General features: G+C 37.0%; 1 protein-coding gene across 1 annotated transcript; it reads left to right on the top strand.

Moving 5' to 3' along the window:
* Nucleotides 1-167: 167 nt before the first annotated feature.
* Nucleotides 168-13,026, top strand: LOC125235627 (the record flags this gene model as incomplete). Its single annotated transcript, XM_048142224.1, has 8 exons — nt 168-257; nt 1,825-2,040; nt 2,264-4,526; nt 5,593-5,726; nt 6,445-6,586; nt 7,397-7,546; nt 9,594-9,777; nt 12,795-13,026. Coding segments are annotated over 8 exons (3,336 nt in total), but the record flags the coding sequence as incomplete, so codon positions are not given.
* Between the last annotated feature and the right edge of the window lie 7,761 nt (nt 13,027-20,787).

Here is a 20,787-nt window from a genome sequence, read left to right as displayed (position 1 = left end):
GGATTTTTTTTTTAAATTATGAATGGGCTTACTCTTGACCACAGACTAGCCAAAGGCAAATCTGTGGTGTACACTGAATGATTGCTTGCAAGCCTTGTAAAGTTTCTCGCTCTGTGTGGACTCAGCTAATGTTCTAAATTGATGTTTTCCTTTGCAGTCAATATCCAGGCAACAAACATGCCGTGATTAATGTCCTAAGCTTGAGTGACATCATGCTCATGGACTTGGATTCATCCAATAAAACTAAAGTCCAAGGTGTAAGTATTGATTGCTGTACAATGTCCTTAATACATATTATTAGTCTTTGCTTTAATACATATTATTTTGCAGTTTGTAGTACGGACTGTTGTTAGGACTCTATCTATCGATTATGCCCCTTTTTCTGAATTAGATGACCTTCGAACCTTCAAGAAAAGAGGGTACACCCATCTTAAAGGCTGGCAACAGACATCTAACACCTGTGGTGTTTCAGGTGTTCATGGGCGGCAGTGATTTTTTTTTTACTCCTATTTCATTAAAAAAATTGAGTATATGTCTTAATCTACCCTAGGCTAAGCCCTTTTCTAGCTCTTTCCATTGGGGTCTCTCATATATATTAGATTACTTATAAGTTGTAGGGTGCAAAGGTGTCATTCTTTCAAAATTTAGCACAACACTTCATGAGACAAAATTTAGCTTTTTTAAATGACCATGATTTCAGGCTGGACTTGAACCCTGCATGAGTTAAATATTGATCCCAAATATTTTTGCTTGATAAAAAATTTGGCTATACTATTTTTTTTTAAACAAACATGCTTACTGCTACAATTTCGCCAAACCAAAGTTTAACGGCGAGACACTCTTATATTAAGTACTAAACAAGTATAAAAATTATTACCATATTTATAATGACAATATCAGCTTGATATCGAGCTTTGTAGTTAGACATAGATAATAAGTAATAGCCATCATAGCTATAGTCAATAAAAATAAATAAATTGGGGACACCTTACACAGATCAACTTAGCCCCAAACTAAGTAAAGCTTGTACTATGGGTGCTAAGAGACGATATACATACTTAAATAGATAAATACATACTTATATACTTAGAAAACATCCATGACTCAGGAACAAATATCTGTATTCATCACACAAATAAATGGCCCTTACCACAGAATATATAATAGTACAAGTACAGAAGGCCCACTGCTTTGAAGTTCACGAAATGCCGCCTTTTTAAATACCTACAAAATTATTACAAAGAAACGAGCCGCACGTGCGCAGCGTCCGACGCTAGGGTTGCCTATGTATTAAAAAAATTAATACTCAGATAAAATGTTATGCTATTATATTCAAGTCTTGGGTACTTTCTAGGTATATAGAGTATTTATATATTTTTGTTTAAATCCCAACGTCACAAGCCTGATTGAACCGTTTCCGTGGGCCATAAATGACATATAGTAGGTCTGTGTAAGATTGTCCTATTTTATTCATAATGTTTGTTTAACTAAACGTTATTAGCCATTCCACACGTGGATATCGCATTTTAAGAACCTTTAAAAAACTCGCGACGTATAGTAACAATAGAAAGTGCGAATGAGCGTTCCGTGAGAATGCGAGCCACCCCTGATTAGGCCGCGAACTCGCGGCCGCCCGCATGTACTTGTAGCGCGGCGATGGAATCGCGGAGTGAGCCGCCCCTGCCCTTACCGGAATTCCTGGGACAGCGGCTCAGCAGGCAGGGTTACTACCGATTGTGCAGACCAGTCGTAAAACCGACTGGACCGGTTGGTGTATTCAATTCTTTGTTTTTTAATACTCTGTCAATTTTTTTTTTTTTTTAGAAAACATTGCAGCCATACATACCCTATCCGCTTAAAAATGGCGACATGGTTCAGTTTGGGGCTATATTCGGCATGTTTAGGCTGCTTCAAGATGACAATGACTTGCCGATGACACAGGCAATAGACCTGCCATGTACCCCGGCACCCGTACCTAAACAGATGTCTAGGTTAGGCGCTCCAGTGTTGGTGCCAGAATCACCTGAAGTCAGTGATATGGTGAGGCAGTTTTTTTTTTTATTATTTAAAAATATAAGAACATATAATTATTATATAGTCTGTCAAGCCATTTCCGTCACTAGAAAGAAATGTAGGTGTGAATTTGATCCCACAGAAAATTTGATTATTGCACCTTTGATGTGATTAGTGACAGATTTTCTGGACTGGCTATATATTATAGTTTCTATAAATTACGATAAATTCTGGTTTTTCTTGTTTTCAGGATGACTCCTTTATAATGTCATCACAACCCAAAAAATCATCTGAGTTTAAGAGCCCCATGAACAAATTTATAAAACCGTCTAATAAAACTGTGGCTATCCAACCTATGGGCAGTAAAACTATAGACAATGCTTACTGGGCATCCGCCAGAAAATCAGACTCATTTAATTTCCAATTAGATGATTCTGGAAGCTCTTTTAATGACTCCACAGCTTCAAACAAATCAAATAAAATTATTGAAGAGAGCAATGATAATATCCATGAAATGGATACGCAACAACCTGTCCAAGCAAATGATAGTACAGACTCTATTTACACTGCGAACACGCAAGTAGCTCCGCCTTCCATACATTGTATGGAAACGCAGCCACCTGTCTTGGACATTCACATGCAAGAGACACAGCAAGCTCCTGACATCCACGCTCTAGACACGCAGGTTGTACCTGACACTATACACAATTGTGACACACAGGCTCCAATACCAGATAAATTACCTGAAGTATGCAAAATAGATGACCAAGAAGATTTAAAAGTCGATTTAATATCAGCAAATAAAGAAAACGTGAATAGTTCGGACAATATATTCAATGCAGAAACACAAGCTTTTGTTGTAGAAAAGCAACCAGTTATGGTTGAACAGAAATCTGAGAGTATTAACAAAAGTGTTGAAAAATCATCTAAAAATAAAGATGACTCTGATGAAGAAATCGCGTTTGAAGAATTGAATACACAATCATTTCATGACTGTTTTGAGTCCCAGCCGATTACTGGCAACATATCCCCACCGATAGAAAGGATAGAAAAGATTGAAGTAAGCTTGAATAAAATCAGACGAGAGTCCGGCAGTTCAACTGATTGTGAAGATATGGATATCTTGCCAAATCAGAAATTGTCAACTGATATTGACATGTTACCAACCCAAAAAATTATAGCTGACTCAAATACTGAAAATATAAATAGTGACCTTGGTGTTCTGCCAACTCAAAAACTTGTTGAGGATATAAAAATGCTGCCGACTCAAAAAATTGTTAGCAATGTTGATGAGGACCTCACAGATTGTGAAGATGAAGACGACATCGTGAAAAAGGAAGTTAAAGGAGCAAATGCTAGCGGGAGCCCGGAAATAGATTTTGAAGATATGGCTACACAAATAATCGGGGATGACGTAATAGAAGCAGAGATAAATAAAACGAAAGACCAAACTGATGGTCCTAGTAAAGGACTCAGTTTTGAAGAGTTGCCCACGCAAATAATAACAGATGACTCAAAGGAAGAAAATTTTGAAGAACTGCCAACTCAAATTATTACTGACGAAGCAGAAATTGAAAAACCTAATGAGGAGGTTTATTCTGAAGAAATGATTAGTCCTTTTAAAGTTCCTTTCCGAACTCCTTTAAAATCTAAGAAAACTCCCACGAAAGCGCCAACTCCGAAAGTTGTTGTAGCGAATGCCGACGACGATGATGATCCTAACTATTACGCAGCCACGCAGGATTTATTTAATGATCTCTGCACCCAAGGAGAACCCTCAACGGACTCCATTAAACCAAATTCATCAAATCAGAAAGAAAAAGGTGATGATGAATTGGTGCCTTGTTCTGTAGAAGGGTATGAAATGGGCGATAGATTTAGGCACATTGAAAGTGAAGTTTCGCCACTCAAAAAATCTGACAGTGGAGGTAGTGATTCTAAAATTAATATATCTCTCAACGAAAAATCAATTTCAAATGTTGTACTTAAAACACCCCAAACTCTTAAAATAATGAATATTGATCTTCCGGATAGCCAGGAAATAAAAACTAGTGTAACTTTAAAGCATAATTCTATTACAGAGTCTTCCAGTGACACTGAAACGGACGAAGTTTCTGATCAAGACTCGGGAATCACTTTTGGGAAGAAGCGGAAAGCCAAAGTAAATGCTAAACGGGATCTTTCTAAAAAACTCGAAGAACTGCCTTCTAGAGTTATCACGCGAGTTCGTAAGCCTACACTTAAAGTTCGAGAATCTGACGAAATAAATAGAAACAGCAAAAGTATTCTAAAGAGTATTGTTATAGTTGATAGCGATGATAATATTGATGCAGATATTGTAAGTGAAAATATATCACGTTTAAAGAACAAAACTGAGAAAAAGAAAGGGAAAGAAAAGGAAGATGAGCAGTCTAAACGATTATCAGACGAGCCAGCAAAAAGGCCACATTCACGGAATGAAAATAAGAAAAAGGACAAACCAATTGAAGAGTTAAGTGACAGTAAAGGTAGAAGTAAATGAAAAAATGAAAATGAAATATTTATTTTTCAAGTAGGCATATTACAATGCGCATATGAACGTCAAATAAAGCTACGCCGGCTCTAACCCTACGCCTCAGCCTCGAGAAGATTTCAGTCCCCCCTCAGTTGGGTGGGGGGTATCCACTATGGGACCGGCAAGAAACTCGGCGGGCAACTTCTTTTCAAAACATTACATCTTATAATTAACATGCATTAAATAACAAGATACAATTTAACATGCAAAAGTATTCATCAAAGAATATGAACAGACTAGGTACTCTATGGAAATTAATTTCAATAAATTATATTATTGCTTAATAATACGTCGTTCTTCTTCAGAGAAAACATATCAAATTGTCACAGTAGAAAAAGATAATATGAATCTCAATATCATTAAATATGTAATTTACCTACACAACATAAAATATAAAATATTTGATGTGCTTTCTTATCTGAACTGTGTCCTCTATACATAATACAATTATTTTAATTGCTATTCGTTTTTTGTAGTTTCTGGTTCGGGCCATGCATGTTTGTCTGTCAAATAGTCCTCGACTCTGTAATAAGCCTTTAACATCAATGTTTTTTTTAAGTAGTTCTTAAGAGCTGGGTCTCAACATTAGTCAGTTGCCTGATTCTCCTAACGGCGTATGCGGCTGAACTTAATTTGCTTGCTAGTAGTCGATATAAAGGTTAGGAGTACCCGAAGTACAAGAAATAAAAAAGATAATGGTAAAGGCGAGAAATCAAAGGGTGAAGAACAGAAGGAATCAAAAAGCAAAGAGGAAAAATCCAAATCAAGAAGTGAATCTAAATCTAAAAGTGATTCACACTCAAGAAGTAACTCTAAATCAAGAAGCAATTCAAAGCCCATAAGAAATGATTCTAAAAACAGAAGCGATTCAAAAACCAGAAGTACAAGAAGCAAAGACAAAAAAGATAACCCAAAAAACACATCCAAAAACGAAAAAACCCCAGAAACCGAAGTAAGACGAAGCTCACGACAGAAATCTAAAGAAACTGCCAAACATGAAAACAGTACTGTCTATCTATCTTCAGAGTCTAGTACAGAATCGCCGAAGAATTTGAAAAGACCAGCGGTGAATGAGTTGGAAGTACCAAGTCCAAAAAGAACGAGGTCTTTGCCAAATTCTAAGGAATGTACGGCTAGTACATCAGTACAATCGACGCCGGTAAGGGCGGAGAGGCATTATGTTTTGTTCACGGCATTTTCTAATGACGATGTGAGGAGTAAGCTTGAAAAATTAGGTAAGTTATATCTATTGGTTTAATTTTGTTGCACTGTTGAAGTTGTTCGAAGTTCATAATTCGATATAGACGAGCTTGAAAGTACTAAACCGCCACATGCAACTTTTTTTCATCTGAACATTTTAAAAGAGAACTATGGGACAATGTAACCGCCAAACGAGTTACTGGAATAGCTGTAAAAGTAGATTCATGGTTACATTATAACAACTTTAATCTAAAAATGTTTACCAAACATGTCTGAAAACCGTTGGATAGGAGACACAGACTGAGCCACTTTCCGTTTCAATTGTTCAAACTTTTTGAATAAACGTCTTTATTACTATTTTACTATCTTACTTGACTTACCTTTATAAATATTACCATTTTAAAAATAGGCTAGTTTCCTATACTTAAAATAAAATATTTAATGCAGTGCACGAAATAAAGCACCACATAATTAGAAGAAAAATATGGACAGTAGTTATTTTTAAACATAATGTCTATTTAATAAGTCAAAGAGAAAGATACAAAGTAAATGAATTGACCGTGACGTCACTCCTCAGTATTTCATAGTAATTCCATACTAACAAATCGTTTTGACAGTTCATAAAAAGAAGCTGATTTGACTAGTAGGAAACTAGCCTATTCCAGGAGCAGTAATAGTTAAGAGACGTAATGTCGTGCACGGTCCTAGTGACGCTTCAGATAAAGAGAACATTCAAGTTGCTGTGCGCGGTCGGTCTTGGGAGGCCTATCGTCGGCCCTGAGTGGGTTCAAGCCTGTGCCGACACTAACACCATCGTTGGTAAGTCTTACCTGACTTGAGTAACACTAAGTTCACTTACGATACTGCGTCACTTAAGATAGTTGTCACTTACGATACAGTGTCACTTAAGAGAGCCAAGTTGTCACTTACGATACAGCGTCACTTGAGACAGCTAAGTTGTCACTTACGATACAGCGTTACTTAAGACAGCCAAGTTGTCACTTACGATACAGCGTTACTTAAGACAGCCAAGTTGTCACTTACGACAGACGACAGAAGACAGTGTCCTGTGTCTTAAGTGAAGCGGTGTCTTTAGTGACGCTGTTTCTTTAGTAAAGTGTTTTAAATAAAGAGAACATTCAAGTTGCTGTGTGCGGTCGGCCTCTGGAGGCTTATCGTCGGCCCTGAGTGGGTTCAAGCTTCTGCTGACACCGACACCATCGTTGGTAAGTTTTACCCGAGATAAGTGACACTGTGTCTTACGTGACACTGTGTCTTAAGTGACTCTGTCTTAAGTGACGCTGTGCCTTAAGTGACGCTATGTGAGCTGTGTCATTAGTAGTGTCTCAAATAAAGAGAACACTCAAGTTGCTGTGCACGGTCGTCCTCGGGAGGCCTAAAGTCGGCCCTGAGTGGGTTCAAGCTTGTGCTGCTGTGAGTGTTGACACCAACACCATCGTTGGTAAGTGATACGTGGCTTAAGTGACACTCTATCTTAAGTGACACTGTATCTTAAACCTTAAATGCATGACTGTAAGCGATTTGAAAAACGGTAACGCCGTCCTTATCTTCGGTACCGAGGAGCTGTGCAAATCACTAATTTTAACCAAAGTAATATTTTCTTTCCAGACCCATGGCAGTTCCTAATAAAGGACTCGCAAGCGGAGAGGAGGTTCCAGTTCAGTCTAGAAAAGACTTTAAAGAGCAGAAGGAACTTCCTTGAAGGATACCATCTATCTGCCACGCCGAGCGTTTTACCAACGGCGCAAGAGATGAAACGTGAGTAATTCGAAATAATATGAAATTAGAAAAAAAGCTATCTTAACTGTCGGTGTCACTTAATTGTCAATATCTGGGCGACCGAGATTCGCTCGGTTCTATTTTAATATATCACGTCTTTAGATAAAAAACTCTTATAAATACAAAAACAAAAAAAAGACAAAAAACAAAAACTTAATTTCTGGCCGGGATTCGAAACCCTGACACCTACGATCTATCTGCGTACATTAGACCGACCTCGTACGACTGAGCTAAGCGGAATCGATGCGCGCGCGGCGAAAATAAGGACCATATTTTACGTTTACAAACGCGAAAGAAAAACTCATGAAAACTCGAAAATTCGCGTTTTCCGGGATCTAAGACTACGCTAGATCGATTTTTCACCCCGAAAACCCCCGCATAACAAATTTCAGCGAAATCGTCAGAGCGGTTTCCGAGATCGTCGGTATATATAAATAAATATACAAGAATTGCTCGTTTAATAGTATAAGATTGGTGTTTTTTTTCTAATTTCATATAATTATTCTGAACGCGCAAAGGTATTGTCACCTCATCTGCCATTAAATTTCACAAACCTCATTTCGGTCACTTAAAAGAAGATAATTAATAAATAATACGAATTAAAAATAAAAGAGCCACCTTTCCGTGATCGTTATAAAGTATTCTATCAGAAAAATATATTATTTGCGTATCTTCAAAAAAACATTATACCTACCCAATTATCACGGGTGTCTTTGCGAGTTCATATTACTTTTTGTATTTGCTACTCACGATTAGTAATTTAGTAGACGTATGAACTCTCAATAAACACCGATCATTGTTTAAACCGGCTAAATGTGATGGCCAGACGCACTTTTCCGTATGAAGTACTAAACTTAGGGACCGGCCACACTTAAGAGACGCATGTCCTGAGGCGCGGAACGGACGTCCGCGCCACGCCGCCTGAATGTAATCCGTTGTGCGCCCCGAGACACGCGACGCTTAAGTGGGAACGCTACCTTAGATATGCTTTGGTAACTCTTATTGACAGTAGTTCTGTTATCTTTTGCGAAGTTCCGAGATACCTGTTACTGATGCTTAACGGTCCGGCCACGACATCGGTCTACGCGCGGCAGCGGTGATCGGCAGCCATATGTGCGAATGAAAAGTCCCATCGCCGTGTCTCGCTCCAATGTATGGCCACCGCTTACCGCTGCCGCGCTTAGACCAATGTCGCGGCTGAGCCGTAAGGCCTGAGTGGACGATCGGTGCGGAGCGTTCGGTGGGGCGGACGAGCGTGCATACTTACCCACAACACGAGCCATTTTTAGGGTTCCGTAGTCAACTCGGAACCCTTATAGTTTCGCCATGTCTGTCTGTCCGTCCGTCCGCGGATAATCTCAGTAACCGTAAGCACTAGAAAACTGAAATTTGGTACCAATATGTATATTAATCACGCCAACAAAGTGCAAAAATAAAAAGTGGAAAAATATGTTTTATTAGGGTACCCCCCCTACATGTAAAGTGGGGGCTGATATTTTTTTTCATTCCAACCCCAACGTGTGACATATTGTTGGATAGGTATTTAAAAATGAATAAGGGTTTACTAAGATCGTTTTTTGATAATATTAATACTTTTGGAAATAATCACCCCTAAAGGAAAAAAAAGTGCGTCCTCCCCCTCTAACTTTTGAACCATATGTTTAAAAAATATGAAAAAAATCACAAAAGTAGAACTTTATAAAGACTTTCTAGGAAAATTGTTTTGAACTTGATAGGTTCAGTAGTTTTTGAGAAAAATACGAAAAACTACGGAACCCTACACTGAGCGTGGCCCGACACGCTCTTGGCCGGTTTTGAGCTTACTGTGGGACTCGGTCAATTTGTGTAAGAATGATAATATTTATTTATTTTATACTATCTAGCGGCATGCAGCGTCGACTCGGGACAGGATCGTGTGACATGCACGCTGCACGCCCTATACGAGCGTGCACGAGGGCATTACGCAAAGAGGTCCGTGGATTTTTTAAGAAGCCCAGTGTTATATTATTCCTATCTGTATCCGCAGTGATAGTGGAATGCTCCGGCGGCGTGTGGCAGGCCTCCGCGCCGCACTGGGTCTGCGTGACGTCGGCGGCCGACAAGGCGCTGTGGCCGGCGCTGCGCCGGCGCGGCGCGACCCTGGTGTCCACGGAGTTCATCCTCGGCGGCGTGCTGAGGCAACGGGCTGATATAGACGACACGGCTTTTGGGTGAATATTGATAACCTACCAGTCTTAGTTATAGTCTGTTAAGCCATTTTTGCCAGTAGAAAAAAGCTAAAGAAAGGCGCGAAGGTTTAGTCCCATAGACGATTAGCATTTGCCGCATTTTTGATCGATTTAATTAATGGAGACAGCTCTTGGGTGAAATATATTACTACCTACCAGTCACAGTTCTAGTGTATCAAACCGTTACCGTCACTGGACAAAAGCGGCAAATTTAAAAATGTTGGCGCGGAGGTTTAATCCCATAGACAATTAGAATATCTCGCCTTTTCGAGCGGTTTTATATCGCGTGACGTCATCGGTTGACAAGCCGCTCTGGGCCGCACTCCGCCGTCGCTCACGGCCCAGCCACGACATTGGTCTAAGCGCGACAGCGGTGAGCGGCAGCCAGCATACGTGCGAATGAAAAGTCCCATCGCTGTGTCTCGCTTTAATGTATGGCCGCCGCTGTCGTGGCTGGGCCGTCACAGAGTTCATACTCGGCGGCGTGATGAAGCAATGGGCTGATATAAAGGACACGACTTTTGGGTGAATATCAATGAACCTACCCCTGTCATAATACTCATAATTATAGTCTGTTAAACCATTTCTGTCAGTGACAAAGGCGGTAAATTAAAAAAAAAGTAGACGTGAATGTCTTTCGTCTTAGACAAGACAGGACATCAGAAATTCGCCATTTTGATCGGTTTTATATCGTGTGGATACCGCTTTTGGGTGCATATCGATAACCTACCAGTCATAGTGTATCGGGCCGTTACATTCACTAGACAAAAGCGACATTTTTTTTAAAATATAAGCGCGAATGCTCACGTTCGTGAGTTTCCCTAAAAATACATTTCACACTACATCTGTACTGAGTTTAAATCACGTAAGTAATGGCGAAAAGGTACCCTTTTAAGTCTTTTAACCAAGGATTAATATCTAAGTAAATATATTTAGTTACTAGGTTATGGACCCATCGAATATTTTCAGTTATCCCTTGCTGACGCGATATCTTCTATCCATGCTTGAAGAATAACTTTATTGACCCCAAAGAGTCCTTGCATGCTACATGATCATCACACTTTTCAAGATAAAGAGACAAGTTAACCAATAACCAACTTAACTGTAGGGAAATGTACTAACCCACTATGTTTTTACCTCTGTCATGGAGGAATAAGTAAATGCGAGATATTTGTATAGGCAAGTTATAGTGACATCTAGCGACAATCACGCGTCAAATGGCGTGAATTATCAGTACCACTACTCGATACTAGGTGTCAATAGTGTCTCGTTTGCCAAAAAAATTATATTAGAACTGTTTACAACTTATTTTATATACAAGCAGAAGGAATTGAAAACAGAATACTGATTAATACTATTGTAATATTAGCTAAAAATTGGTGAGCATTAGACTCTTCGTTCGTCGGGATATCTATTGACAAGTAGCAGTACTGATAATTTACGCTAGTTGACTCGTGATTGTCGCTAGATGTCACTATAACTATGCCTATACAAATAACTCGCATTTACTGATGTATGGAGTTACAAATCTTCCCTTATTCCTTTGTGCTAATACTGGTATAATGTATACAATATCTGGGCGACCGAGCTTCGCTCGGTTCTATTTTAATATATCACGTCTTTAGATAAAAAAAAACTCTTATAAATACAAAAACAAAAAAAAAGACAAAAAACAAAAACTTAATTTCTGGCCGGGATTCGAAACCCTGACACCTACGATCTATCTGCGTACATTAGACCGACCTCGTGCGACTGAGCTACGCGGAATCGATGCGCGCGCGGCGAAATTAAGGACCATATTTTACGTTTACAAATGCGAAAGAAAAACTCAAGAAAACTCGAAAATTCGCGTTTTCCGGGATCTAAGGCTACGCTAGATCGATTTTTCACCCCCGAAAACCCCCACAAAACAAATTTCAGCGAAATCGTTAGAGCGGTTTCCGAGATCGTCGGTATATATAAATAAATAAATAAATAAATAAATATACAAGAATTGCTCGTTTAATAGTATAAGATACATATTTTAGCTTACTACTTATGACGTTTTGCTTGTTATTCGATTTGATAATCGTATTATTGTAATTATATCTTCTCATTTGAACATTGTTCTTAGAATTGTGCGTACATTGTTTAAAATCAAACATTGTTTAGGGAAAAGTATGTAGAGTTCCCAATTCTTCGCTTGAAAAGAAATAAACATCTACTTTTATTATTGTTTTTACGAAAACCCTAATTTCGATTCATCGTGTTTTTGTTATTAATAATTACATTTTCTTTCTTTAACCTGACATTGTACAAATGCCGACTATCTAGCTTTAATAGATATTAAAGTATATGTACTTTAGGTGTAGGTATAGTATAGGTAATTACTATTATGTAGGTACGTAAAATACATTGAAATGTGTATATAGTTTTAAATTTCCATTGCATTAAAGTTACTTGTAACACGTTGATTATTAGATGTTTAAACTAAACTTGCTTTTATTATTGTAGTTTTTAGTATCGAGTTAGAGACAAAATGTAGCCTATGTGACTCTCCATCCCTTTCAACTATCTCCGCTTAAAAAAATCACGTCAATTCGTCGCTCCGTTTTGCCGTGAAAAACGGACAAACAAACAGACACACAGACTTCCCTATTTATAATATTAATATGGATAAAATACTTAGCGATGACTTTCAGTGTGTGTCTTGTGGTAGAAAATTAAGAGTTTTATGCCCACGGTTGTTTTATGCGATAGACGCAGAGTTAAAGGCCGTGCAAAATTGTATTAGGAACTAGCTTTTGCCCGCGGCTTCGCTCGCGTTATAAAGAGACAAAAATTAGCCTATGTCACTATCCATCCCTTCAACTATCTCCACCTAAAAAATCACATCGATTCCTCGCTCCGTTTTGCCGTGAAAGACGGACAAACAAACAGACACGCACACTTTCCCATTTATAATATTAAGTATGGATTTAGTACCTACTCATCCCATCATTATCAATATTATCATCTAGAAACCCTCCCAGTACAGCCAAGAAAGCCCCTGAAGCCGCGATACAACCTGCCGCAGCCAAGAAGCCGGCAGGCGACTTCATATGCCCCGAATGCGGTCGACGATGCCTATCGAGGATAGGACTAGCGTTGCACGCAAGGTCACACACGAAAACCTAAACATTTACCACGTTTTTTTTACTGTAACTTTGGAAACCTAAGTAAGTGAATTGCCAGCAAAGAGGATCGAGTATTAGAGAGTTACTGTCAAAGTAAAATGTGTAATCACAGTGCATGGCCTGCCATATCTCGACACAGGTTTTTGACAATTTGGCCCATATTGTTAACTTAAGGCTGCTTTCAAAAAAAACGTCAAAAGAATGTAAAATTGATAGTTTTAGTCGGTGAAATACTACACTTTCCGTTATCCAATGGATTTATTTAATTCAAGTTCCAGTTAGAGCATCTTATTATCTTGATTTTTATAAGACTGGATTTTTGAAAACTAACTCACTAAATTAATTATGAATTTTTCTCTAATGCACGTTTAGAAAAACGCACGTATAGAGCTGAATCAGTCGATCTTATTTGTAAAATTTGGACAATTTTGAATATTAAAACGGGTAAATTTATAATTCGTATATCCTGTACCACAATCATTTCAGACTAGATTTTTATTTTAAGTTTTTGAAAAAGAGTAAACTAGCCTAAGGCGAATTAAATTTTTTCAGAAATTACCTAAAATTAAGTGACAATTTCTTTGAAAATCTACATCACATCGAAGTAAGTTTTGTACTAAATTAATCTGCAACGTTTACTTAAATTGCTGTTATGCCTTAGTGATTATAAATTGCTATTATTGATTTTTGCCAATTTTTTGAAAACGAGCCTTCACCGGTACAATTATTACCACTTTTGGACATTTTCTCATATTTTGTTAGACCAAGTAGAAAAAGTCCTATAATGTGATATGTATTTATAAACTACTCGCAAAGCCCTTTAATTTGATACCACACACGGTATGATCGAGCGCTCGGTTGCGATTTCACTATTTTTAACACGAAAGCCCTCTTAATGCGTGAAAATGTCAAATATTAATATTAGCGCCATCTAGCCGAGCGTTCCCCAAAGGTGTAACGCCATCTAGGCCACCGTACCTTTTTCCCCATGGATTTGAGGTACGTTTTTTTCTTAGATTGTATCCGTCTACACGGAGTTACGTATGTCTTTTATTGCCAGTTACTGGCCAGTGCCCAATAACTAGCCACTTTATACTAAAAATGAATTCTCTTTACCTATCGATAGAGATCATTTTTACATATTCTTTTTATTACTCTCTTCTCTCAGTAACTGGACACGTCATGTTAAAATGAATTACCATTTATACAACGTTCATTTAGTACTGGCAAAGACATATATATTGTATATAACTCCGTATAGACAGATAGTCTAAGAAAAAAACGTACCTCAGTACCATACAGAAAAAGGTACGGTGGCAAAGATGGCATTACACCTATGGGGTACGCTCAGCTAGATGGCGCTAATATTAATATTTGACATTTTAACACATATCAAGCTAAGAATATGGGCCAAATTGTCAAAACTGAGGTTCAAAAGTTTTAAGCCTGTGTCAAGAGATTGCAGATTGCAGTGCATACACTGTGATTACACATTTTACTTTGACAGTAACTCTCTATAATACTCGATCCTCTTTGGTACTGGCAATTATCCTTGCGTTTTTGAATAATTTTATGTAACACACAAATAGTACTCTATTAAAATGTACTTAGGTTCATTTAAAAGTATCTTCTGTAGGCCATGGCCAACATGGTAAATAAGTTTTTAATTTTTAAAGATTTTACTTAGTGTACTGTAGAACAGTAATTCAAAATGTGTTATCAAAAACGCATAAACCAATAACTATTACGCAATATGTCACAATCCCATAAGTACACATATGCCTTTTTTAAATAATTTTGCATTGAAATTCTACGCTTGACCTAGTTATTATATTAATAAACTTAACTTGTCTTAGTTATATAGTAAACTTCACTATTGTGAAATTATGTAAAAATCTGTAAAATAAAGACTGTGATTTTTAATTTTGTTTTATTTTACACATCATTGCGATCTTGAACGTGCTTATGTCGCATTAAATTTAAAGAGAAGAAAAATGGATAAATAATACAAAATCCAATGATATTTATATCTTTATATTGTAATTCACTCTGTTACAAAAGTTACTTTCACATGTGACATGACATTAAATTTATACAATAAGTATTATATACATCGCTACAGTTAGACCAGCGAGAGATGCAAAAAGCATATTAATTATTCTTATGCAGATACATAGTTTTGCATAAATAAAAATCCCCCGAACTCTCCTTAGAAAAACCGGCCAAGAGCGTGTCGGGCCACGCTCAGTGTAGGGTTCCGTAGTTTTCCGTATTTTTCTCAAAAACTCCTGAACCTATCAGGATTTTTTAAATACCTATCCAACAATATATCACACGTCGGGGTTGAAATGAAAAAAAAATCGGTCCCCACTTTACATGTAGGGGGCCCTAATAAAACATTTTTTTTTCCATTTTTTATTTTTGCACTTTGTTGGCGTGACTGATATACATATTGGTACCAAATTTCAGCTTTCTAGTGCTAACGGTTACTGAGATTATCCGCGGACGGACGGACAGACAGACATGGCGAGACTATAAGTGTTCCTAATAGTTGACTACGGAACCCTAAAAAGTACACAGCAAAAATTAGTGTACAAGTTTCTAATGGGTCGGGAACGTCACCCCGTGAGTTGCAGGCGTCCATTAGTTTACGGTGACCGCTTTCCATCAGGCGGACCGTATGCTTGTTTGCAACCGACGTGGCATAAAAAATTATCTCTTGCTGATTAACTATTTTATATATAAAGCGCTTGAAGGAATGTTACAGATACATTATTGCAAATATATTTCATAAGTGTCTTACAACTATTTAATTCGCTTTATATATTTGTAAGTGTGCACGGAAAAACGTCCCACTTTGTCGATTGCTATAAAGCCGCTTTGACAGTTTATTCATATAAAGATACAAGTAAATCTCGCCTTAATGGTAACCGACAAAGTGGGACGTTTTACTAAACACACTCACATTTTTATTAGGCAAATAAGATTTAACAAAATAAAACACACTTTTGTGACGCTTAAACAAATACTTTAAATTATTTAAATAAAAGCTAACATTAAAGTAACAATTAATATATAAACCAGTATATTATAATTATCTATCATTAAATCGTTGTCGCCAATATAGACAACCAGAGTAGGCAAAGGCCCGTTTCTTTACATCAAATTAATTTCATTTAAAACTGTATATTATTATTCTAATAAGTTGTACTGGTATATTTTCAACTGTCATGATTCGTATCGGACTCTATACTTTATATTGAAATATAGTATAACATTAGATTCGATAGTTGTACTATATTATAAATCTGCCCTTTTGTTTAATTCGTCAACTCACAGCTGACTATCAAAAACAAAAACACACTAAAGCCTCCGCCACACATAAAGCGTTTTGGTAGCGTACCATTAGCGGAGCATAATAATAATGGTGAGCCGGCGGAACGCTGGCGTTCCGCTCGCAATCCGCGCGCATTCCGCTCGCAACCCGCGCTCGTTAGTTCCCGCCGGCGTCCGCTGGGCGCAACGCCAGCGTTCGTCCGGCGCACCGCTATCGTTGCGCTCCGCTAACGCTCCGCCTACGCTATCAAAACGCGCATGTGTGGCCTAGCTTACCAGCCGCGTCCACACAGAGCGAGGTAATGAGCCTGCGCGGTAAACGTCCAATGTAAACGCCTCGGCCGAGGCAGGTTGCTCGGCTGAACAAAACGCGTATATTGCCTCTGTGTGTACCCGGCTAATCGAAGAAAACAGCCTTGTTTCATTATATTACTGGTTCAATTGACTATGGCATGGTTCTTAACTTTTAGGTAGACGAAATCAGTGAGTTTTGGCTGCCTACTGACGATTTACTAGTTTGTAGTTACAAACAGACATTGAAAACATACAACACAATATAAGTTAACAACAAAATAATCACTGACTCTTGTTTTTCGGCTTGAAAACTTTAAATTAATACATTCAACTCTTGGATATTAGTGTTATGTACACATACGTAACGTACGGTCTAGTGATGGGTCGTTACCGGTAATATTACTAAAACGAGTATTTTACCAGTAATGTTACTAGTAATATTACCACTTAGCGGTAATTTAGAGAAATATAGACATAAAAATAGACAAAAAAGATTTCTTTTGTGTTTATTTATACAGAGGATACATGTTGCACTGTATTATAACAAAAAATAATACCTACCTAACGTCAATTAGTAAACTACCAATATTACCAGTAATATTCCCAATACTACCGAGTATTTTACCAATCTTACTGGTAATATTTCTATAGTGGTATGATTTGAAAGTTACAATGCATCATAACTTAAAGGAATAATATGGCGAAAATATAACGAAAATTTGTTAAATCAGTTTTAATTTGTTATATTAGGGTTCCGTACCTCAAAATGGAAAAACAGAACCCTTAAAGGATCACTGTCCATCTGTCACAGTCACATCACAGCCAATTTTCTCCGAAAGTACGGGATCAAATAACTTGAAATTTGATAGACGTATGTAACCTTATGACCCAAAGACGGACATGTAACTTACATTAATACATCATAGGGGTCTTTTTTGGGGGTAATGTAAAAATTACAAATTAAGGATTTTTAATGAATGTTTGTTACATATCACATGAAATAGCTTATTATAGCTATAATTCTATAATCATAATCTCAAAAATGATTTTTTAAAATTAATTTAAGAAAAGAGGCAATAAATATTATGATATTTCCCAGCTACACCATATTTTTGATCACCTGTAGTACCACGGCCGCAGAACCAGAAGGCAAAATAATAGAAATTTTCCTGCATACTCCATATTTCCTATCACTTGTAGTACCAGGACCATAGAACCGAAAGGTGGTAAGGCCGGGTTACACAGCCGTATGCACAGTTGCACACAGATTAGTTTATATATTGTAAATAGTAGAAAATTAATAGGGTAAATTTTATTTTTGCTTAAATCTCATCTAACAAATTTTTGCTCATAACTGTAAATAGTGTAAATAGTAGAAAAATGGTCCGATTATGGAGTTTCACTTCTTACTGTACCTCCGAGTACAAAAGAGAGAAAAAAAAACCGGCCGTCCTACTCTCACTTGGCCAGTTTTTTTCACATTACCTATTCGATAAAACAACACATAGTTAACACAAAGTTATTGGGTACCTAATGCAGACTTGCATTGAAGTATTACAATAGATAGGTACCGTAAACTGGGGTTACATTGATCAGTTTTAAAGTTTAAACTTCTCTAGCTTCTACATTTAATGTCAAAAAAATTGGAACATCAACTTTTTTTGCTGCTAAAAATCTAGAAAAGCTAACAAAATAATGTACCGTACGGTACAGAGAGAAAATAGGTAGTATAGGTACGGAGAAAAAAAACGAAACCTAGGTTTTTTTTAGTAATCGAATATAACCCCTTACAGAAGTACTTCATCTCAAGGAAACACAAAAACCGGTTCGCAGGTTCAAAAGTTACAACTACTTAATGCTATTTTGGGGTTACTTTGATCAAAAATATAAATTACCATCTTCGAAAAATCAACATTATTTAAGATTGTCTCAATATTTATCACCAAAAGAGATCAAATTATCAGCCTCAATAAGTACCTTGACATATTACACAAATTACACAATAATCAACTTTGTGTAAAGTAAAATCCATAAACCTACGGACCAAATTGACAAGTAAGTGTGAAGGAATGTTGCCACAGTTTGGCCAGTGTCGTTCTTATCGATATTAAAATTATTATTACATCGTAGATTTAAGGTGCACCCAGACGGGACAATGAAATTGGCAATTTGATCGGCTAATCAATATACCAACTTTTTCTGTGATTTCGACAGATCAAAAGGTCTGTAGACCGCTAATTAGAGATATTTTTTTTATTTCGAAGCAGCAATAATATTATTCGAAAATTATATAGATATTTATGATATACTTGCCATAGCGTGACAGATAATTTATTATCGTCGGACATGGTATTTTATTTTTTACCTACAGGCTCTGAAACCTTTTTATGTTTTAAAACTAGTGGGTAAAAATGCATGGTATCCATTCACTACCTCGAAGATACATAGAACAAACCAAAACGTGTACCTCTTATTTGAAACTCATATACTTATTCTTGATTTAAACTTGTCTGTTGTATGTACTTTACAACTTGTCGATATATTGTTATCGACATATACCCTTCCCTATTTTAATTTTGCTGTTCCTGGTATCATTTTACCTGTCAGTCATTTGTCAATTTAGTCCGTAGGATTATGAATTTTACTTTAAGTATGGTCAATGTTACCCCATGCAGGTGATCAAAGACACCCCACAAAGTAAATAATTAGTAATCAAATTCTTAGTTTGAATTTTAACACAAAACTCAATACAATGATATAACTAAACATATTTCTGGCAAGCTAATATTCACTGTGAACTTTTTACTTTAATACCCACTAAGTTCGTTTAGAAGTTGTTTGAACATGGTAAATAGCGATAAACTATACTTACATTTTGACACGTGATTTGCACTGCGTTAGAACAGCTAATGGCAGTAACTCTCGATAGTGCCAACGCCGTTAAAAAAAAATGGACAGATGCGTTGAGCTTGAGACATTTAGAATTTTGCGTTTAAAAATAAAACGAAGTTTTAATCAATATAACCCCAAGTATCAAAGTAACCCCAGTTTACGGTAATTAGCTAATTACGTTTTTATCGTCGAGTACACATTTTGTCAAAATAAACAAATTTGGTAAGGTGCCACTCCAATCAAAGCTGTCAATTTCCTACTATTTAGCCTGATGTGTGCGAAGTTATGAGTTTAACAAAATGTTTTTTATATTTTATGGAACAGGGACAAATATCCAAATATTAGATATATATCTGCCACATGATATCACAAATTTATAAGAAGTATATTTGCAGTTGGTGACAATGTAGGAAAGGAATGTTTCCAGTAAGACTGGTAATTTACTCGGTATTATTGGGAATATTACTAGTAAGATTGGTAATTTACTCCCCGAGGCACACTACGAGTTTTGTAAGTTTTATGATGGCGACTTAGTCATACATAATTTAAAAAATAACCATCGCGTCTCATAAAAATCGCAAATTTTGTATATTACCCGGTTTTGGTAATATTACCGGTAAGATTGGTATTTTACTGGTAATATTCCCAAATGGAAAAATACTGGTAACGAGTATTTTACCGACGACCCATCACTAGTACGGTCAACCAATTTGAATATCAGTATCAGTACTTAATTCATTATTGCACAGTACACAAAGCCCCATGGACTCACTGCTAGGCACAGTAGAAGACCAGTAGTAACACTTCTAACAAACGTACGCCGCGCGGTATGTATGTGTGCGCGCCGTGTTCGTACGCAACACATGTAAGCGGATGAGAATGAACGAGAATGAATCTTTCTCATCCGCTTACATGTGTTGCGTACACGGTGCGCACACATAGATAGATAGATAGATAGATAAGTTATTTATTTGGCAGACTGCAAACACACACAATACAATACACAATTTAAAACACACAAATTAGGCGCAACATAAAAGAGAGACAGAACAGTAAAATACAATTGAGACAGTAAAAAAAAAAACAACAACAATAAAAAAAAAGAGAAAAGAAAATACAAACTGTGTGCGTTGCAGCAGGACAAAAGGGTCGCGGCTCAGTGATACGCTTCGCTCTTTCGACCGAAGCACTGATTTTCTGCCGGAACCCAGGTCACAATCACAATAGATAAATAATTACTTATATGTGGGGCTCAGTCAATCTGTGTAAGAATGTCCTGTAATATTTATTTATTTTATTTTTATTTTATTTATAT

Source organism: Leguminivora glycinivorella, chromosome 17 (genome assembly GCF_023078275.1).
Source record: "Leguminivora glycinivorella isolate SPB_JAAS2020 chromosome 17, LegGlyc_1.1, whole genome shotgun sequence".
Lineage (NCBI taxonomy): Eukaryota > Metazoa > Arthropoda > Insecta > Lepidoptera > Tortricidae > Leguminivora > Leguminivora glycinivorella.
This window is presented reverse-complemented; position numbering and strand designations above follow the sequence as displayed.